This window comes from Mytilus californianus, unplaced genomic scaffold (genome assembly GCF_021869535.1).
Source record: "Mytilus californianus isolate M0D057914Y unplaced genomic scaffold, xbMytCali1.0.p SCAF_46, whole genome shotgun sequence".
Classification (NCBI taxonomy): domain Eukaryota; kingdom Metazoa; phylum Mollusca; class Bivalvia; order Mytilida; family Mytilidae; genus Mytilus; species Mytilus californianus.
The window spans coordinates 1,533,097-1,557,500 of record NW_026262697.1 but is presented as its reverse complement, the minus strand read 5'-3'; the positions used below and the strand labels follow the sequence as shown (position 1 = coordinate 1,557,500).

The 24,404-nt window shown below is 33.6% G+C and overlaps 1 protein-coding gene across 1 annotated transcript in view; it reads left to right on the top strand.

Moving 5' to 3' along the window:
- Positions 1-10,020, top strand: part of LOC127700023 (uncharacterized) — a 131,872-nt gene extending 121,852 nt beyond the window's left edge. Inside the window, exons 2-3 of the mRNA XM_052203463.1 lie at positions 9,062-9,547; positions 9,752-10,020. Coding sequence (XP_052059423.1) covers positions 9,062-9,547; positions 9,752-10,020 — 755 coding nt within the window. The remainder of the gene's footprint in view (positions 1-9,061; positions 9,548-9,751) is intronic.
- The last annotated feature ends 14,384 nt before the right edge of the window (positions 10,021-24,404 follow it).

Below are 24,404 nucleotides of genomic sequence, written 5' to 3'. Positions count from 1 at the left end.
TCCCTTTCCAAAACGATAAACAGTTTAAAAATCGGACGGTCAACAACAGAGATACGATTTTTTCAAAGTTTGCCTATAAGCCTTAACAGATTATCTCCCCTGAATTTCAATATGCAAATTTTGGCATACCTTCTTCAGGAAATTGTTACAAAAAGACTACTATATATACAACTAAGTATGTATTACTGTAGGGGGACCCTTGAATCCAAAACATATCGGCGCATGCGCACTTGAAAGGGTTAGGGTTAGAAAAAAAGATCCGGCTAACCCAAACCCTAACCCAGGTTAGGGTTAACCCTAATTTGGGTTAGGGTTAACCCTAACCCTCATATATTCATACGCCAGCCATATCACAACCATTAATTGTCAGCCTACACCCCAGGTGCCCCCCTCTATATGATACCTAACCCTAACCCTAACCCTAACCCTCACTTGAATTTTATTTTCTGTATACATTTCATAGCAGCTATGTCTGTACTCAAAACAAATTATCTCCCTTAGTGCAACTCAGTTGCAGTCTAGTAAAAACCCCCTAACCCTAACCCTAACCCTAACCCTAACCCTAACCCTAACCCTAACCTTAACCGTAAGCCTTATATAATAGCCAACATATGCTTAAATAAACATTAAGGTTACACGAAAAGTTAACCTTAACTTTAACCTTAACCTTTACCTTAAATAATAGCCAAGATATGCTTGAATAAAGCTTAAGGTTAAACGAAAAAGTAACCTTAACCTTAACCTTAACCTTAACCTTAACCCTAACCTTAACCGTAAGCCTTATATAATAGCCAACATATGTTTAAATAAACCTTAAGGTTACACAAAAAGTTAACCTTAACCTTAACCTTAACCTTAACCTTAAATAATAGCCAACATTTGCTTGAATAAAGCTTAAGGTTAAACGAAAAAGTAACCTTAACCTTAACCTTAACCTTAACCTTAACCCTAACCTTAACCCTATCTTTAAATAATAGCCAACATATGCTTATATAAACCTTAAGGTTACACGAAAAGTTAACCTTAACTTTAACCTTAACCTTTACCTTAAATAATAGCCAAGATATGCTTGAAAAAAGCTTAAGGTTAAACGAAAAAGTAACCTTAACCTTAACCTTAACCTTAACCTTAACCTTAACCCTAACCTTAACCGTAAGCCTTATATAATAGCCAACATATGCTTAAATAAACCTTAAGGTTACACAAAAAGTTAACCTTAACCTTAACCTTAACCTTAACCTTAAATAATAGCCAACATTTCCTTGAATAAAGCTGAAGGTTAAACGAAAAAGTAACCTTAACCTTAACCTTAACCTTAACCTTAACCTTAACCCTAACCTTAACCCTATCTTTAAATAATAGCCAACATATGCTTATATAAACCTTAAGGTTACATGAAAAGTTAACCTTAACTTTAACCTTAACCTTTACCTTAAATAATAGCCAAGATATGCTTGAATAAAGCTTAATGTTAAACGAAAAAGTAACCTTAACCTTAACCATAACCTTAACCTTAACCTTAACCCTAACCTTAACCGTAAGCCTTATATAATAGCCAACATATGCTTAAATAAACCTTAAGGTTATACAAAAAGTTAACCTTAACCTTAACCTTAACCTTAACCTTAAATAATAGCCAACATATGCTTGAATAAAGCTTAAGGTTAAACGAAAAAGTAACCTTAACCTTAACCTTAACCTTAACCTTAACCCAAACCTTAACCGTAAGCCTTATATAATAGCCAACATATGCTTAAATAAACATTAAGGTTACACGAAAAGTTAACCTTAACCTTAAATAATAGCCAACATATGCTTGTATAAAGCTTAAGGTTAAACGAAAAAGTAACCTTAACCCTAACCTTAACCCTATCCTTAAATAATAGCCAACATATGCTTATATAAACCTTAAGGTTACACGAAAAGTTAACCTTAACTTTAACCTTAACCTTTACCTTAAATAATAGCCAAGATATGCTTGAATAAAGCTTAATGTTAAACGAAAAAGTAACCTTTACCTTAACCATAACCTTAACCTTAACCCTAACCTTAACCGTAAGCCTTATATAATAGCCAAGATATGCTTAAATAAACCTTAAGGTTACACAAAAAGTTAACCTTAACCTTAACCTAAACCTTAACCTTAAATAATAGCCAACATATGCTTGAATAAAGCTTAAGGTTAAACGAAAAAGTAACCTTAACCTTAACCTTAACCTTAACCTTAACCTTAACCCTAACCTTAACCGTAAGCCTTATATAATAGCCAACATATGCTTAAATAAACATTAAGGTTACACGAAAAGTTGACCTTAACTTTAACCTTAACCTTTACCTTAAATAATAGCCAAGATATGCTTGAATAAAGCTTAAGGTTAAACGAAAAAGTAACCTTAACCTTAACCTTAACCTTAACCTTAACCCTAACCTTAACCGTAAGCCTTATATAATAGCCAACATATGTTTAAATAAACCTTAAGGTTACACAAAAAGTTAACCTTAACCTTAACCTTAACCTTAACCTTAAATAATAGCCAACATTTGCTTGAATAAAGCTTAAGGTTAAACGAAAAAGTAACCTTAACCTTAACCTTAACCTTAACCTTAACCCTAACCTTAACCCTATCTTTAAATAATAGCCAACATATGCTTATATAAACCTTAAGGTTACACGAAAAGTTAACCTTAACTTTAACCTTAACCTTTACCTTAAATAATAGCCAAGATATGCTTGAAAAAAGCTTAAGGTTAAACGAAAAAGTAACCTTAACCTTAACCTTAACCTTAACCTTAACCTTAACCCTAACCTTAACCGTAAGCCTTATATAATAGCCAACATATGCTTAAATAAACCTTAAGGTTACACAAAAAGTTAACCTTAACCTTAACCTTAACCTTAACCTTAAATAATAGCCAACATTTGCTTGAATAAAGCTGAAGGTTAAACGAAAAAGTAACCTTAACCTTAACCTTAACCTTAACCTTAACCTTAACCCTAACCTTAACCCTATCTTTAAATAATAGCCAACATATGCTTATATAAACCTTAAGGTTACACGAAAAGTTAACCTTAACTTTAACCTTAACCTTTACCTTAAATAATAGCCAAGATATGCTTGAATAAAGCTTAATGTTAAACGAAAAAGTAACCTTAACCTTAACCATAACCTTAACCTTAACCTTAACCCTAACCTTAACCGTAAGCCTTATATAATAGCCAACATATGCTTAAATAAACCTTAAGGTTATACAAAAAGTTAACCTTAACCTTAACCTTAACCTTAACCTTAAATAATAGCCAACATATGCTTGAATAAAGCTTAAGGTTAAACGAAAAAGTAACCTTAACCTTAACCTTAACCTTAACCTTAACCCAAACCTTAACCGTAAGCCTTATATAATAGCCAACATATGCTTAAATAAACATTAAGGTTACACGAAAAGTTAACCTTAACCTTAAATAATAGCCAACATATGCTTGTATAAAGCTTAAGGTTAAACGAAAAAGTAACCTTAACCCTAACCTTAACCCTATCCTTAAATAATAGCCAACATATGCTTATATAAACCTTAAGGTTACACGAAAAGTTAACCTTAACTTTAACCTTAACCTTTACCTTAAATAATAGCCAAGATATGCTTAAATAAACCTTAAGGTTACACGAAAAGTTAACCTTAACATTAACCTTAACTTTAAATAACTACCCTATCCATCTATCTAAAAAAGAATAAAATAAAAGGGAGTTAGCTTCTTGTTTCTGTTGCAAAACATAGCTAATACACACTTGCGAAGACGTATTACATTGGTAAATGTACCTTTCAGATGAGCCTTAGTTGTAAAAACCAATGCAGTAGTAAGAAGAAAAATTGCAATGTTTGCAACACGTGGTACTTTTGGGTCCAAATATGCAAGTCAGGAAGATTTTTTTGGACGAACGAAATCAGATTTTTTCGAGGAGCGAAACTCGATAACAGGAAGTCAATATCCCTGCAAATAGTGGTGATGTTATCTCCTACGACCTTTCGTGCTTTACAAACTTTCACATTGCAGCAATCGAAACGCTAACACCGATTTTCAGTTCGCAAGCCCATGGGTGGTATGTAAAATTAGAGGTCGCGATTATGGAAGCGATGATGTGTTCATAATTACACATAATATAACTACTAACATTCTGTACAATAAAAGATATAAGGCAATAAAGTGAGATCGAGATGACAATATCCAATCCGTCCTTTTGATGGCATCATAATGTCACACTAGATTTTGCGTCTCACAGGGTTTTGACGAATTCCTGAGTGTATGCATGTATGTATGCATGTATATATGCATACATGTATGTATGTTTGTATGTTTGTATGTATATATGTATGTATTTATTTATTTATGTATGTATGTATGTTTATATGCATGTATGTATGTTTATATGCATGTATGTAAGTATGTATGTATGTTCCAAAAAATATTTTACGTCGTTTGACGTCATGCAGCAAAATACCCAGAGACATTTACTCCGTAAATTTTATGGACACCATCACGAATTGGTTGATTCATACGATGTGACTTTGTCCAAACTAACAAAGGACATTTTTATCACGTGTTAGATTGTGGTTTTCCATTACGTCGTCTGATCTTTTTAGTACCGAACGTGACTTATTCCCGATTGTGACTGTTTAGCTGTGAGTGAATTCGCATTGCTATAAGACGTGTCACGGTATTTTTCTATCCAAAATCCATGTATTAAGTTTTGATGTTTTATGTGTTATTCTCATCGGATTTTGTCAAATGTCTTATCGTTTGTATTTGTAAATCCTATTTTTTTTTTCTTTTCTATTCGTGTGTTACGGTAAAGATAATTAATCACCAAGTTAATTTATAAGATTTTAGTTTGGGTCAACTACATTTATACGATGTATTTGGTTTACAGTTTGATTTACAATAAATACCGACATAGCTTGATAATAAAATTAATTATCTAATTACTACCACAATTTTATATAAATAAGAATTGTAGTTTTCATTGTTATTAATACATGTTATATCAGTATTACAAACTTAATCTTGAACTCTATCCAATTTTTTGGAAAATTATAGAAATTTCTTCGGCTAACATATAATACGTTGTTCGGCTGTGCCTTTTTTATGTGCTGATTAAGGTTGTTTTATGTATTCGTTTTTATTCTGTAGTTAGTCACCACATCGGTGTTAACATGTATATCTATTATATAGTCATTTTTATAAATTTACTGTTTGCAAAAGTATGAATTATTCTAAATACTAAGGATGTTCTTATCCCAGGCATGTAACCACCTTAGCAGTATTTGGCACTTTTGGTCCTCAATGCTCTTCAACTTTGGCTTTCGATCTTTTTTGATCTGAGCGTCACTGATGGGTCTTATGTAGACGAAACGCGCGTCTGGCGTGTTAAATTATAAGCCTGGTACCTTTTGATAGCTATTATTTGTGTGTGTGTCTCTGTCCTGTATGTTCTACCATTTATTTGTATTGTAGTCCTGTCATGTAATCTTGTCATTTTAATGTTATATTTGACATTGCCATAAAGCGAGATGTTTGGCTAGCCACAAAACCAAGTTCAATCCACCATTTTTTTCTTAAAATGTCCTGTACCAAGTCAGGAAAATGGCCATTGTTATATTATAGTTTGTGTCTGTGTTTGTTGCATTTTAGTGTTGAGTTTCTGTCGTGTCGTTGTTCTCTTATATTCGAAGTGTTTCCCTCAGTTTTAATTTGCAACCCGGATTTGTTTTTTTCTCAATCAATTTCTGAATTTCGAAAAGCGGTATACTACTGTTGCCTTTATTTATGAACACATCAATAAAAAAGTAAAAATTTCGATCCCCTGTCAATACCTGGCTCAAATGTGTTTTACAGCATATATACACCTCATATTAACCAAATGACATGAGTGCACATAAGCAGCGACTCTGCGTAACTCCAGCCTTACACAATGGCCTCCAGACCTAAAGAGTATAAATATACTGTATAAAAACGGTGCCGCTGTGCATCCCATTTCTTAATCACTGCATCTGTGTATGATCAAGTTGCTATGCACGTACCATTTCCCCACCATATGTCCTCCAGACCTCAGAAATTTATAGTGCACATACATCCTATAAACCATTTTAAAATGTAGCTCTGCATTTTGTTTACATATATATATACCATACATTATTCAAATAACATGATTGCGCATTATTAGCGCCTCTGTATATGCGCTGGTCGCTCTGCGCATATCACTCTGCGGATATCGCTCAGCGCATATCCTCTACATGTATGTATGTATAAAATTGAAAATCGAATGTCTGTATGTCTATATGTCTGAATGTATGTATGTATGTATGAAAGTTCCAACAATTATGTTACGTCCTATGACGTCATGCAGCTTACAAATCATGTCGCCGTTATTCCACTAAAATTTATGCACATGCACAAATACAACATAGTCACTTGAATTTTATTTTCTGTATACATTTCATAGCAGCTATGTCTGTACTCAAAACAAATTATCTCCCTTAGTGCAACTCAGTTGCAGTCTAGTAAAAACCCCCTAACCCTAACCCTAACCCTAACCCTAACCCTAACCCTAACCCTAACCCTAACCCTAACCCTAACCCTAACCTAACCCTAACCCTAACCCTAACCCTAACCCTAACCCTAACCCTAAACCCTAACCCTAACCCAAACCCCTAACCCTAACCCTAACCCTAACCCTAAGCCGGTACAAGAATATCAATAAAAAGAAAGAAATATTGTCGCCTTTTATTGTTATAAATACAAATATAAGTAACCGTAAACTTATACAGCTCTCATTTTGTGTCAAATAATCCATCATTACTATAAAATGTGCATGCCGGTACAGAATAATCAGCAAAAATGGGTAGATGTTGGCACCGTTTATAGATGCCGACAACAAAAACAGCAACCTGAAACCTTTATTTCTTCACTTTTGTGTCTGACAATCCATCTGAACCTTTAGATATTACTCTATTGTGAGGCCAGTGCCAGAATATTGTAAAACAGAAGAAATGTTGTCGCTTTGAATTGTGTTTTCGACATAAATATCGGTAACCGTACAGTTATAAATCTCTCAATTTGTGTAAAGCTATACATTCTTATTGTTGTCGACAAAAGTTTTAGGAACCGTAGACTTCTAGCCGGTGTAAAACTGTCAGTCCTGAGATTCCAAAAGAATAAAATGTTTATGAGGGTCAGAAATAATCAGGAAAATGGTCGAGGGCTAACCCTAACCCCAACTCTAACCCTCATATATTCATACGCCAACTATATCACAACATTTAAATTGACACTACACCCCATTATTCTCTAATACCCTAACCCTATCCCTACCCCGTACCCCCTACCCCCAACCGTAACCCCAACTCTAAACCCAACCCTAACCCCTAACCCTAACCCCTAACCCTAACCCTAACCCTGACCCCAACCCTCATTGAAAAAGTACATACTGACTTTGAACGTTAATAACTCTGTCATTTCTCAACCGATTTGAAAGATCTTTGGCGTTTTGGAAAGTTCAGACAGACTGCTATTTGATCAATTTGTTGTAACATTGCAATCTGGTCATTTTCTGAGGCTCGTATCTTTTCCATTTATCAAGCAATCGGAAAAACATCTAAGTAAATAAGACTCGTTTTTTCAAGTTCTTTCAGGATAACCTCAGCTCGGAGACTTCATTCCTGTAAAAAAAAGTTGGGTTCAAAAATCTTCCAAATTCTTTGAAAGATTTGCAATTTTTCCACAAGAATAACGAAATCTACGTCATTTTACTACCTTAAAGCTGGAACATTTTTGTATACATAAGCTGACAAAATGCGCACGCTATTGGTGTATATAAGACGTGTATATCTAGCGGGGTTATTGAGTATCAACATGAAACGTGAGGGGTAGATGGGTACACAGGAGAGTTTTATAATTTTTTCTGGAATGACCTTAAGTTCTATTTACTTAATTCCTTTAATTATAGCTTTGAAGAAGGCTCTTTATCAATTTCGCAATGACAAGGCATTGTTACATGCATCCCAAAAGAAGAGAAATCTAAGTTTTATTTTAAAAACTGGCGTCCTATCACCCTTTTAAATGTTGATATGAAAATATGTTCCGCATCTATTGCAAATAGAATTAAACCCTTGCTCAAACATATTATTAGTGAAACACAGTTAGGATTTATTAAAGGTAGATACATTGGGGAATGTACAAGACTTATTTTTGACTTAATAGAAAGAACTGAAGAAGAAAATATACCTGGACTTTTACTCCTTTAAGTTTTTGAAAAAGCATTTGATACGCTTGAATGGTCATTCATAAATAAAGCACTTGAATTCTTAGGTTTTGGTCCGGATTTCTGTAATTGGGTAAAATCTTTATATTTCAATATCGAAAGTTGTATCATAAATAATGGTCATTGCTCTAGCTTCTTTAATATAGAAAGAGGGGTTCGTCAAGGGGATCCTTTATCCCCTTACCTTTTTATACCGGCTTTGGAACTGATGAGTGCAGCAATGAAAAATAACCCAGATATTAATGGTATTAAGATAGACAACTCTGAATATTTGCTTAGTCAATATGCAGATGACTCAACCTTATCTTTAGATGATGATGAAAAGTCGTTAGAACAATCTCTATATATTTTAGAAAAGTTCTCTGAGTGTTCTGGTTTACGACCAAACTTAGAAAAAACAGAAGCCATTTGGATTGGGTCAAAAGCACATTCAAAAGAAATAGTTCACCAAGGAGAAAGATTAAACTGGAATCAGACAGGGAAATTTAAACTCTTAGGTATAAACTATGATCTTTTTGCTGTCGACAAGACTGCCTATAATTTTGAAGAGAAAATTGAAAAGATAAATGCATTATTAAATACTTGGATTTACCAAGATCTTTCATACCTAGGAAAAATTACAGTCATAAAGTCTTTAACATTGCCAATTCTCATTCAGTCATTAACAATATTGCCAAATCCCTCTTTTGAAAATTTTAAGAAAATTGAAAATATTTTTTTTAAGTTTCTATGGAATGGTAAACCAGATAAAATCAAAAGAAATGTTCTAATTGGATCATATGATACTGGTGGGCTAAATATGCCTCATATTGAATCCTTCTGTTATGCACTGAAAATGACATGGATCTATAAATTATTGGACCCTTTCAATCTTTCTCCTTGGAAAATTCTTTTCAATGATAAATATAGAAAATATGGTGCAGATAAAATATGGATGATGAATAAGGATAGTATTAAACAAATTTCAATATATTTTAATAGATTTTGGAAGGACATCCTTCTTAATTGGGTCAAACTGAGGAATGCTGCCCATGACCAAAATGACTTTATAGGCCAACCTATTTGGTTTAATGCACTTATAAAAATTGATAATACAACTATTTTCTATGAAAAATGGTGTGAGGCAGGAATATTTTCTGTCAATGATTTACTGAATGAGAACAATGAATTTCTCTCTTTTAATCAATTTAAAGAAACATACGATATTAATACAAATTTTCTTCAATTCTATGGTATATATCATATGATCTCAAGTAGTTGGAAGGACCACATCAAAAACTGTGAAAAGAAAATCAACATTACTTGCGATAATTTAGACTATTTAAAAACAAATCAGAAATCATGCCCATATTTTTATAAATTATTTGTGTCTACTTATCATGAAAACCCCATAAAATCACAAAATAAATGGAAAGAAATTTTGCATATGGAAATAGGTCACTGGGATCTTTTCTATATGCATCCTTTCAAGTGTTCTGTGAGTAATAAACTGATCATTTTTCAATACAAAATTCTGCACAGAATTTTATGCACAAATGATCTGCTATACAAGTGTAAACTTAAAGAAACGCACCTATGCAGTTTTTGCAATGAAACAAAAGAGACAATAGAACATATTTTTTGGGAATGTTACATTGTCAACATTTTTTGGCTTCAACTAGTTGATACATTACATTCAGATAGCAATTATGAGCTTCTAATATGAAAACTAAACATCCTCCTGGGATCAGATATTATAGATATCTCTGGAAATTTTTTCACTGTTCTCATGAAGTACTATATTTATTCTTGTAGATTGACCTCACTGTTACCTTGTGTAAAGATTGCACTAAAGAAATTGAAAAATTATTATATTATTGAAAAACTTTCTTCCACCTTTCACAGTTCTCCTGCAATAGGTGAAAAAGTAGAAAAAAAAATGGGAACCATTTCAAAAATTAATTTTATGATACAAGAAAGATAACTCATACTTAACTGGAAATAAATGTGTAACACAACTGGATGCACATCACAATTGGACAGTGGTTAGTGTGCATCCTATAGATATTATATATATGTATGTAAGAATTAAATGTGAGTTACTATGTTATGATAATAAGAGTTAAAATACTGTTTTTTATATGATTTCCAGATATTGTCGGGAAGAGAAAATAACAGCAAAATACAAATGTATGTCATTATATATATAATTTTCTTTATGAGTACATGTACGAATAGAATAACTATGTTACATCAATAATAATAATTATAATCTTTTAATATCAATTTAATCATATATGAATATAAGTTAATGATTTTTTTGTTTTTTTTTTGTATGGGGAGGGGGATAATATAAACGCTGACACTGGCAGGTCAAAACAAATAAACATGTATTGTATTCTTCTTTGATAGAAAAAATGCATATAATTATTGTATGAGATGAAGAAATACAAAATAAAGAATTATAAAAAAAAAACATGAAACGTGTTTGAACAAAATCGATGAAAGACGAAATACGCCAGCTATTTCACACGGTCCAAAAGAGTTTTTCATGGTTTCTCATTCTCAGAATTAGGTGTGTGAAATTTAAAGTGTGTGGTCAACTTGCAAAGAGGAAATCAATACAGTTAAAAAAAAAAAAAAAAAAAAAAATAATAATAATAAATATAATTTAACTCAAACACTCCAGCATGAGGCATAAAATACTCGTTTATCGGACCAGTACTTAAATATCATATAAAAGAAGAAATATTGGCACTTTATATATCTGTCGACAAAGTTTTTAGTCTCCGTAGACTGAAAACTATGAACCAAAAAGAATAAAATATGATGCCGGTATGGAAAAACCAAGAATAAGGTCAATGTTGGCACCCTATATTGATGAGTACAACACATATAGCAATTTGAAACTTAAAATCCTTCACTCTAATGTCTAACAATCAATCTTGAGGTACAAAAAGTACTCAATTACCAAGCCGGTACAAGAATATCAATAAAAAGAAAGAAATATTGTCGCCTTTTATTGTTATAAATACAAATATAAGTAACCGTAAACTTATACAGCTCTCATTTTGTGTCAAATAATCCATCATTACTATAAAATGTGCATGCCGGTACAGAATAATCAGCAAAAATGGGTAGATGTTGGCACCGTTTATAGATGCCGACAACAAAAACAGCAACCTGAAACCTTTATTTCTTCACTTTTGTGTCTGACAATCCATCTGAACCTTTAGATATTACTCTATTGTGAGGCCAGTGCCAGAATATTGTAAAACAGAAGAAATGTTGTCGCTTTGAATTGTGTTTTCGACATAAATATCGGTAACCGTACAGTTATAAATCTCTCAATTTGTGTAAAGCTATACATTCTTATTGTTGTCGACAAACGTTTTAGGAACCGTAGACTTCTAGCCGGTGTAAAACTGTCAGTCCTGAGATTCCAAAAGAATAAAATGTTTATGAGGGTCAGAAATAATCAGGAAAATGGTCGAGGGCTAACCCTAACCCCAACTCTAACGCTCATATATTCATACGCCAACCATATCACAACATTTAAATTGACACTACACCCCATTATTCTCTAATACCCTAACCCTATCCCTACATCCTACCCCCAACCCTAACCCAAACTCTAAACCCAATCCTAACCCCTAACCCTAACCCTAACTCTGTACTTAGAAATATTTTTGGATGGTAGATGGGTAGATATTGGCACCTTTTGTTGATACCGACAACAAATTTTGTTATTTATAACTTGTTTTTAATCCCTTTATTGTCAAACAACCCATCAGGATGTATTTTAAAGTACTGAAACTTTAAGACCAGTACCAGAATATCATTCTAAAGAAGAAATATTGGTACTTTTTATAACTGTCGACAAAGTTTTTAGTCTCCGTAGACTAAAGACTATGTACCAAAAAGAATAAAATATGATGCCGGTATGGAAAAACCAAGAAAAAGGTCAATGTTGGCACCCTATATTGATGAGTACAACACATATAGCAAATTGAAACTTAAAATCATTCCCTCTAATGTCTAACAATCAATCTTGAGGTACATAAAATACTGAATTACCAAGCCAGTACAAGCATATTAATAAAAAGAAAGAAATATTGTCGCCTTTTATTGTTATCTACACAAATATAAGTAACCGTACACTTATACTACTCTCATTTTTTGTCAAATTATCATCATAAGAATAAAAAGTTCATGCCGGCACAGAAGTATCATCAAAAAGGATAGATATTGGCACCATGTATAGATGCAGACAACAAATACAGCAACCTTAACCTTCATTTCTTCACTTTTGTGTCCGAGAATCCATCATTTCTGATACATAAGTCAGTACAGGTTTTCTTCAATGAACTATAACTTTTGAATGCCCCAATTTATTTTCAAAATCAAGGTACTAAAATGTGCGCAATTAAATTTTCTTTATAAAACACTAAACATTTTATCAATCGGACCATTATCAACAGAGCTACGATTTTTCAAAGTTTGCCTATATTCCTTATCAGATTATCTCTCCTGTTTTACAATATGCAAATTATGTATACCGTTCCGAGAAAAATTGTTACAAAAAGACTACTATATATACAACTAAGTATATATAACTATAGGGGGACCCTTGAATCCAAAACATATCGGTGCATGCGCAAGGGTTAGGGTTAGGGTTAGAAAAAAGAAGATCCGGCTAACTTTAACCCTAACCCTATCCCTAAACCTCATATATTCATACGCCAGCCATATCACAACCCTATCCCTAACCCTTACCCTAACCCTAACCCTAACACTAACCCTAACCCTGCTTGAATAAAGCTTAAGGTTTAACGAAAAAGTAACCTTAACCTTAGCCTTAACCTTAACCCTAACCTTAACCGTAACCTTAAATAATAGCCAACATATGCTTAAATTTACCTTAAGGTTACACGAAAAGTTAACCTTAACTTTAACCTTAACCTTCAATTATAGCCAACATATGCTTGAATAAAGCTTAAGGTTAAACGAAAAAGTAACCTTAACCTTAACCTTAACCCTAACCTTAACCGTAACCTTAAATAATAGCCAACATATGGTTAAATAAACCTTAAGGTTACACGAAAAGTTAACCTTAACTTTAACCGTAACCTTAGCCTTAAATAATAGCCAACATATGCTTGAATAAAGCTTAAGGTTAAACTAAAAAGTAACGTCAACCTTAACCTTAACCTTAACCTTAACCCTAACCTTAACCGTAACTTTGAATTATAGCCAACATATCCTTCAATAAAACATAAGGTTAAACTAAAAATTAGAATTAAAATTGACCTCAACCATAAGCCTAACATCTAACTCCTACATGTACCTATCTCAATAACGATCAGTGATACCGTCACCTTAGACAACCTTGAGTAAACCCCACGGCTACCACTGTTATGATATAATCAACGTATCTTTAAATAATGCTTAAGGTTAAACGAAAAATTAACCTTAACCTTAACCTTAACCTTAACCTTATCCATAACCTTAACCGTAACCTTAAATAATAGCCAACATATGCTTGAATAAAGCTTAAGGTTAAACGAAACCTTAACCTTAACCTTTACCTTTACCTTAACCTTAACCTTAACCTTAACCCTAACCTTAACCGTAACCTTAAATAATAGCCAACATTTGCTTGAATAAACGTTAAGGTTACACGAAAAGTTAACCTCAACCTTAACTTTAATCTTAACCTTAAATAATAGCCAACATATGCTTGAATAAACCTTAAGGTTAAACGAATAAGTAACCTCAACCTTAGCCTTAACCTTAACCTTAATCTTAACCTCAACCTTAACCGTAACCTTAAATAATAGCCAATAAATGCTTAAATAAACCTTAAGGTTACACGAAAAGTTAACCTTAACTTTAACCTTAACCTTACATTATAGCCAACATATGCTTGAATAAAGCTTAAGGTAAAACGAAAAAGGTACCTTAACCTTAACCTTAACCTTAACCGTAACCTTAAATAATAACCAACATATGGTTAAATAAACCTTAAGGTTACACGAAAAGTTAACCTTAACTTTAACCGTAACCTTAGCCTTAAATAATAGCCAACATATGCTTGAATAAAGCTTAAGGTTAAACGAAAAAGTAACCTTAACCTTAACCCTAACCTTAATCCTAACCTTAACCGTAACTTTAAATAATAGCCAACATATCCTTCAATAAAACATAAGGTTAAACTAAAAATTAGAATGAAAATTGACCTCAACCATAAGCCTAACATCTAACTCCTACATGTACCTATCTCGATAACGATCAGTGATACCGTCATCTTAGACAACCTTGAGTATTCCCCACGGCTACAACTGTTATGATATAGCCGACGTATCTTTAAATAATGCTTAAGGTTAAACGAAAAATTAACCTTAACCTTAACCTTAACCTTAACCTTAACCATAACCTTAACCGTAACCTTGAATAATAGCCAACATTTGCTTGAATAAAGCTTAAGGTTAAACGAAACCTTAACCTTAACCTTTACCTTTACCTTAACCTTCACCTTAACCATAACCCTAACCTCAACCGTAACCTTAAATAATAGCCAACATTTGCTTGAATAAACGTTAAGGTTACACGAAAAGTTAACCTCAACCTTAACTTTAATCTTAACCTTAAATAATAGCCAACATATGCTTGAATAAACCTTAAGGTTAAACGAATAAGTAACCTCAACCTTAGCCTTAACCTTAACCTTAATCTTAACCTCAACCTTAACCGTAACCTTAAATAATAGCCAATAAATGCTTAAATAAACCTTAAGGTTACACGAAAAGTTAACCTTAACTTTAACCTTAACCTTACATTATAGCCAACATATGCTTGAATAAAGCTTAAGGTTAAACGAAAAAGGTACCTTAACCTTAACCTTAACCTTAACCGTTACCTTAAATAATAGCCAACATATGCTTGAATAAACCTTAAGGTTACACGAAAAGTTAACCTTAACTTTAACCGTAACCTTAGCCTTAAATAATAGCCAACATATGCTTGAATAAAGCTTAAGGTTAAACGAAAAAGTAACCTTAACCTTAACCTTAACCTTAATCCTAACCTTAACCGTAACTTTCAATAATAGCCAACATATCCTTCAATAAAACATAAGGTTAAACTAAAAATTAGAATGAAAATTGACCTCAACCATAAGCCTAACATCTAACTCCTACATGTACCTATCTCGATAACGATCAGTGATACCGTCATCTTAGACAACCTTGAGTATTCCCCACGGCTACCACTGTTATGATATAGCCAACGTATCTTTAAATAATGCTTAAGGATAAACGAAAAATTAACCTAAACCTTCACTTTCTTTAACCTTGAATTAACCTGAAGGCTACCTCAACCTTCAATCTGAATTTTCGACTACCGATTAACCATCCATGAACATTAGGGTTAAAACTACTTTCACTTTAAACTTAAGCTTAAGCTTAACATTAACATTAACGTTTACCTAAACTTTAAATCTTTTTAATCTTTAATTAACCTTAAAAAAGAGAGGCGAAAGATATCAGAGGGAAAGTCAAACTCATAGATCTAAAATAAACTGATAACGCCATGGCTAAATAAGAAAAATACAAATAGACAAATAATAGTTCACGTAAGGCTTCCTCAATCGTTAATTTGAATTTTCAACTATCAATGAACCATCCATAAATCTTTAGGTTAAAACATACCTTAACCTTAACTTAAACCATAACCTTAACTGAAACCTTGACTTTTTGAACCTTCAATTAACCTAAAGGCTACCTCAATCTTTAATCTGAATTTCAATCTTTAATCTAAATTTTCAACTTCCAATTACCCTTCCATGACCCTGAGGGTTACGACATACCTTCGCTTTAACCTTTAACTTATTTTAACTTCAACTTTAACCTTACCTTTTACATTAACTTTAACCCAAACCTACACCTTAACCTTATTTAACATTGAATTAACCTTGAGGCTATCGCAATCTTTAATCTGAATTTTCGACTACCAATTAACCATCCATGAACATTAAGGTTAAAAGATACCTTCAGTCAAACCTTAATCTTAACCTTAACCGAAACTTTAACTTTTTAACCTTGAATTTACCCGTATGCAACTTCAATCTTTAATTTGAATTGTCAACAAACTAACTAACCATCCATTAACCTTAAGGTTAAACAATAACTTCACCTTAACTTGAACAGTAAGCCTACCCTAACATTATCCCTTACCTTTACCCTTACCACAACTTAACCGAGCCTGCTGTAGGTCCATACGAGGTGCAAATGAAATTGCAAAAGCCATGATTAAGTATTCAAAGGCTTTCCTAAAGTACTTCGACCAATTCTAAGGCAGAATATACGATAAACCAACTCCAATAGCCAGAAAATCACCCTATGGCAAATTACCAAAAAGGGTTTGATATTCTCCGAGCATCACGCAGGGATGCCAAGAAGGTATGCTATCGCTTATTACAAAGCTAAGGTACCCTGTTACCTTCCTGCATTAGTTATCATTATTTGGACGATCGTAAGGCAAAACACTATAATTTTTTTACTGCTACTCTTAGATCAGGGAGCCAAACATTAATATTGACCATATTGACCCAGGATCTTTTTACCCTACAGACTAAGTTAATTCTGTTATAGGTTCATACAAGGTGTCAATATCATGGCAAATGCCTTTCTAGCTAGTAAAAGCAGTTTCCGAAGTCCTTCGTCTCGTGTTTAGACAGAAAAATACGATGAATCAATACCAAAGACCAGGAAAGTATTCTATAAACAACAACCAATAAGGGGTATGACATTCCTCGAGCATCCCGCGGACATGCCATATTAGTATATTATGTATTATTACAACGCCAACGGTCCCAACTACCTGCCTGATTCCTTACTAACCGTTAGTTTAACAATCGTAAAGCAAAACATTATTTTATTCTACACCAAAAACTAAATCAGGTAACCAGCCGCAAACAATCACCATACCGACCCCGAATCTATTCACTGTATAGACCACGTGAACCATTTCATATGGGTATATAATAGCTCATACGAACGCCGCTTAGGTTCCTGTTGCCTACATGCTTCCTTAGTTGTCAATATTTGTACGAACCTAAGACAATAAAGCTATTGATTCGACCCATTCCCGGATATCTGCTAGCCAACCGCAAATATTGTCATAACCGACCCAGGATCTATATTCTACAAAACAAGCTGAGCCTATTTTAGATCATACAAGGTGCAAATACAGCCCCACGGACATTGGCTTACTATATACAGTTTTTACAGAAGTTTCACTTCCCATCACAAGGCAGGAAAACACGATGAACTAACCCCAAAGTCCTCTAAACAGCAGCATATACTGGGAATAATATTCCCAGTGCACCACTTGTCCTGTATGTTCTACCATTTATTTGTATTGTAGTCCTGTCATGTAATCTTGTCATTTTAATGTTATATTTGACATTGCCATAAAAGCGAGAGGTTTGGCTAGCCACATACAAAGTTCAACCCACCATTTTTTTCTTAAAATGTCCTGTACCAAGTCAGGAAAATGGCCATTGTTATATTATTGTTTGTGTCTGTGTCTGTTGCATTTTAGTGTTGAGTTTCTAGTGTGTCGTTGTTCTCTTATATTTGAAGTTTTTCCCTCAGTTTTAGTTTGCAACCCGGATTTGTTTTTTTCTCGATCAATTTATGAATTTCGAATAGCGGTATACAATGTTGCCTTTATTTATGAACACATCAATAAAAAAGTAAAAATTTCGATCCCCTGTTAATACCTGGCTTAAATGTGTTTTACAGCATATATACACCTCATATTAACCAAATGATATGAGTGCACATAAGCTGCCTCTGCGTAACTCCACCCTTACACAATGGCCTCCAGACCTAAAGAGTATAAATATACAGTTTAAAAACGGTGCCTCTGTGCATCCCATTTCTTAATCACTGCATCTGTGTATGCGCAAGTTGCTTTGCACGTACCATCACCCCACCATATGTCCTCCAGACCTCAGAAATATATAGTGCACATACATCCTATAAACCATTTTAAAATGTAGCTCTGCATTTTGTTTACATATATATATACCATATATTATTCAAATAAAATGATTGCGCATTATTAGCGCCTCTGTATATGCGCTGGTCGCTCTGCGCATATCACTCTGCGCATATCGCTCTGTGCATATCCTCTCCATGTATGTATGTATAAAATTGAGAATCGAATGTCTGTATGTCTGAATGTATGTATGTATGTATGTACGTATGTATGTATGAAAGTTCCAACAATTATGTTACGTCCTATGACGTCATGCAGCTTACAAATCATGTCGCCGTTATTCCACTTAAATTTATGCACATGCACAAATACAACATAGTCACTTGAATTATATTTTCTGTATACATTTCATATCAGCTATGTCTGTACTCAAAACAAATTATCTCCCTTAGTGCAACTCAGTTGCAGTCTAGTAAAAACCCCCTATCCCTAACCCTAACCCTAACCCTAACCCTAAGACTGTACTGATTTTTCTTTCAAGGGTTGGGAATATATTGCTGTTTTTCTGTCCTAGATTTTTTCTCCCTTGTTCAATTTTGTGAGAACAAGGCTTATGCTTTTGTAAAATTTGTTTGTTTGTAAATTAGCGAGATTAGTAACTAATATTTTGTTTATTTTGTTAAATCTTTTTTTTTATTTTATACAGTTGGCAACAAATTCGCAGAAGTCGGAAATATTAAAGACTAGCTGAAGGTATGTCAATTAAATAAAATAAATCCGTTGTGTTTTCTGAGTGTATATGGTATACTGGGTAATGGTATACTAGGTATTGGTTAATTGGTAACGGTATAATGGATAATGGGTAACGATATAGTAGACAACAGGTAAGGGGTAATAGGTTACGGTATACTAGGTAATGGGTAATAAGTAACGGTGTACGGGGTAATTTGTAGTGGGTAACGCTATACTTTACAATAGGTAGTGGGTAACAGTATACTAGGTTATGGTTATAGAGTAACGGTATACTGGGTAACGGGTAATGAGTAACGATATACTTGATAATGGGTCATGGTAAACAAGGTAATGGGTAACGGTTTACTAGGTAATGGGTAATGGGTAATAATATAATACACAATGGGTAATGGGTAACGGTATACTAGGTAATGGGTATTTTAAAATGGTGTAATGGGTAATAGGTAACGACATAATAGACAATAGGTAATGGGTAATGGTACACTAGGTAATGGGAAATTGGTAACGGTATAATAGGGGATGGGTTATTGGTATAGAGATACAAGATAATTGGTAATGGATAATGGGTACCGATTTAATAGAAAATGGGTGATGGTATACTGGGTAATGGATAACGGAATACTGGATAATTGGTAACGATACACTAGGTTATGGGTAATTGGTTACGGTAACCTGGGTAATGGGTAATGGATAACGGTATACTAAGGTAATTGGTAACGATATTCTAGGTAATGGGTAATTGGTAACGGTATACTGGGTTATGGGAAATGGGTAATGGTAAACTATGTAATTGGTAATTAGTAACGATTTAATTGGGTTAGAGTAATGGGTAACGATATACTTGATAATGGGTAATGGTAAACTAGGTAATGGGTAATGGTTTACTAGGTTATGGGTAATGGGTAACAATATAATAGACAATGGGTTATGGGTAACGGTATACTGGGTAATGGGTATTTTGAAATGGAAAACTGGGTAATGAGTAATGGGTAACGATAAAATAGACAATAGTAATGGGTAATGGTATACTAGACACTGGGTAATCGGTAATGGTTTACTTGGTTATTGGTAACGATATACTATACTGAGTAATGGTAATGGGTAACGGTATACTGGGTTATGGGTAATGGGTAACGATATACTAGGTAATGAGTAATAAGTAACGGTATACTGGATAATGGTTTATGGGTAATGGGTACTATGGCCAATGCAAAGTTAATTATATGTTCTTTGGTAACAGAAAACAATGAGTGAATACGGAGCAGCCATAGAAGAGGCTGTGTCAGGCGTCGAGCATTTTGTGGCTGATCAGGTGGTTAAGATAAGGGTGGAAGCTGAAAAAAAGCATTTAACACAAAAGAGATGATTGGGAAATTTAAAGCTGCAATAAAAGACAAATTGAAGGATTTACAAAGTGGAACATTAACACTTGACCAAAAATACCAGATCATAAATGATATGAAAGTTTTGCAAAATGATATGGAATACGTAAAGTCTGTCCAAAATAACTTACATACAAATACAGTGTCCGAGGCAGAAAGAAAAGAAATCCATGATCACATACAAGAGTTGCAGGAGCGCCATCAAACCCTCGAAGTCAGGCAAGAAAAAATAGAGGCCAAAATTAATGATCTGTCACACAACTTCCACAAATTCAGGGAAGAAGTGATGGAAGAATTAAATCATCTAACCATGGCAGATCCTGCTGTCATTTTTCAAAGAGCATTAAAGGCAGCAATAGAAAGTTTATCAAACCGAAGAAATATAATGTCATCAACACCAAACGTGTCTACAGTCAACCCTAATCCGCCTCCTGAAATACCAGAAAGGGTATCCTTAAAACAACCAACCTCTCAAATGGCTACACCATAAACTTCATAAACACCTAGAATTTCATCCAAATCGATTACCATACAAAAATTCTACGGGTTAGTACTTATTATTTAATTCAGATCTGTAGTTAAGTTTACAATTTCAAAACAAAAGTCAGTGAGATATTTTTCAAAATGCAAAGAAAATATTATTATTCGTGGGACATTTAATTTCATTGATTTCGTGGGTAAAGGTAAATTGCGAGTTTAGGTACCAAATGAACGACAATTAACCATTGACTTGTCACTACGAAATTATGTATCCTCGAAACCACTTATTTTTCTGCAAACATAAAAATCGGCACCCACGAAAATAAATGCATCCTCATATTTTTCTATCATACTTTTTATGTCATTTATGGTCACGACTTTACTTTTTTTACCAGGAAAGTACTGTGTCTGAAGAACTTAGACAGAAACTCGAACCATTTGTAGGTCTTCCAACTACAAATGACAAATTAAATCCATTCCACAGAGCATTTATAAAATACTTTTTACATACGCATCCAAATGAACAACTAAATGAAGTCATAATTCAAAAATGTCTTCGAGATTGCATTGAAGGTAAAGTGTGGCCGACAGATTTCAGCCCAGCAGACTCCGACATATCAAACTACCTTAAAAACACTTTAAGGAACCAATGTAAGAATGACAGAAAAAATGAACTTAAAAAATCGCAAAAAAACAGACTAAGTAACTTCGTACTTGAAAGTATTGACAAGCTACATGAAACCCTGAGTCAATCAAGAGAGGAAGAAAATATGGATGAGCAAGAATTTACTTGAAGAAGTTATAAACGCAGACAAACGATTATGTTTTAAACTTTGATTGTTGTTTTCATAATTTTTTGTTTACTTATTGCTGATAGCTTGCAAGGTTTTTTTTTCTTTTATTTGATTGAGTTATTTAAAGGTAGGTGAAATCCTGCTTTTATTCTGTCATCTGATCAAAAAGACCATGCAATCTTTTACAATGATGTCATCATTCCGAATCCGTCGTCTGTTGGCTGTCCATCCATTCACATTTAAAAAATGATCTCCTTCTCTGAAACTGTTGTATATACCAAAATTTTGCGGAATGGTCCTTGGGTAGTCTCCTTTCAAGATCATTGTTTTCCATCATTGAAATAAGCTTTAAAAGGGTCATCTTAAAGAAAAACTAAAAATCAACGTAAACGCATGTACTACTAGTAAATAGTTTTGTTATATTACAAATTCTATAAGATTTTATGTCTTTTGTTCAATTCAACTTAATTACAAGCCAGGTGAACAATACGTTCTCAGGGGATGTTCTTGTTTAAGAATATATATATAGAGCGATATTGATTGATACTTTTTATTGATTACTTACTTATACAGAGAGAGAGAGAGAGAGATATTGATTTATAATTTTTATTGATTACTTACTTACATAGAAAGAGATATTGATTGATAATTTTTATTGATTTCTTACTTATAGAGAGAGAGAGATATTGATTTATAATTTTTATTGATTACTTACTTACATAGAGAGAGTTATTGATTTATAATTTTTATTGATGACTTACTTGAAAGATATGAATAAACAAGGATCTATTTTGGTTATTTGGAGCTTTGTATACAATTGTGAATGGAAATGAGGATGTGTCAGAGACAATAACCCGAGCAAAGAGCAGAAAACAGTCGAAGTCCACCAATGGGGCTTCAACACAGCGAGAAAAAACCCGCACCCGGAATGACTAAATTAGAAACAACCTGTATTGATTGTTTAATGATTTATTAAAGCCTGCTTAGCTTAGCTTTGAACGCCTTAAATGTCCTGTCAGGTATGCAAGAAGAAAAGCAAAGTTTTTGATAATGTTCATATTTCCCTCGTAGATTAGGGTTTTCGGCATCTTTCACGCAATGCATAATTTCTAATTCTCTTGCTGTCCATGTGGGCTTTGTGCAAGCAGATTGTCGTCGTGCAGAAACTCTACAGACAGAGTTTTCAGACTCGTCTTCGACTACCTGGGGTAAATTCTTGAGAGTGTAATCCTCGTGTTCGTCAGACTGAGCAATGTCTATTTCTACCTGTAATCCCACGTTGTTTGTTTCTGGTAAAACAAGTTTTATCGGCAGGCTTTCGTGTAGTCGCCATATTTTTGGTCTACTAATCACTCCCAAAAGCAATCGGGATTGAATCTCCATTCCTTGAAGATGCTACTGTGTTAGAGTAAGCTTCATCAAAAGACTTGATATTTTATTGTAGTTCACATACCAGTTATTTGCAAGAAGTCCTACACAAGTACAAAACAACAGTATGTTTTCTTTTCCTTGCTCAGTTAGTGTTGCATGTATGAGTTTCAAAAGGATATGTTTGATCCAGGGAAACTGAAAAACACCTTTCTGCAAAACAAGCAGTATGCTAGCGTGTACAAAACCATTGATACCCAAACTCTGAATAATAATTTGTGAATAGGCTTGGCATGATGCGTTATCAATATCAGAAATACCTGTTTCGGCAATAATTTTCCATTAATTAAAATTATTCCAGCTAAGGTTTAAATGACGTGATGAGTCATTTATTTTTACTACAATAAAAACAGCTTCAATCCCATACCTATCATACCTGCATTCAACACATCCATTATGTTTTGTTCATTGGCTTCAAGAAGGGTAAACATTCTTCTAGAAGCAAGTCAATTAGCAACTCTCTTTGCTCGCACTAACTGAGATAGCTTGATCATGCCACAACAGTGATAATAAGGTGGAATTTTTGTGGATTTTAGGTTGCAGAGAAAATTGTTGAATTGTCTATCATTAGAGTGAATATAATCATGATAACTAAACAGATTTGAAATTTCGGATATCAGTTTCGGAGAACTAACCCAGTTTTCCAATGCCGGTGGAGACTCATTAAAACATGCAGATGTATAATCATCTAATGCTAAAAAACCAAGCCAGTCTGTCTTGCTTCTACTTGGAGCTAGGCAACCGGGTCCTAAATTAATTGAAATCTGCGCGCTTCTAGGATTGAAAGGCTTTTCCCATAACATTTTTTCAATACTAAGTTCATATTGGAAGGCCATCCACGTTTCCTTAAAACAACCCAATCGTCTTCTCCTTTCAGGCATTTGTCAAGTTCATGAACGATGTGAAATCAAACTGCTTGCAATGCAGCACACAGTGTTCCATCCAAAAGATCAAAAGGAATAACTAACGGTTCTTGGATTAATAATTTACAAAGTTTCTCATGTAAGAACAAGGAACTTGCGTCGATTTCTGATCCAGTTTTGTTGGCGAAATGACAAATTCAATTCTACACCTTAGTTCATTGAAAAGACGTATATTGTCTTTGAGGACTGTAATATATTTGATAGCATCCTTTCCAATGCTATTTAAAGTGTTTCCGTTTGGAATACCGCAATTTACAATACTTCCAGACACAGGATGGAACCTTGTGTTTGGTAAAACATGGGCAAAGTCACCATAGAACTGCAAAAAAATTATTTCTAAAGGAC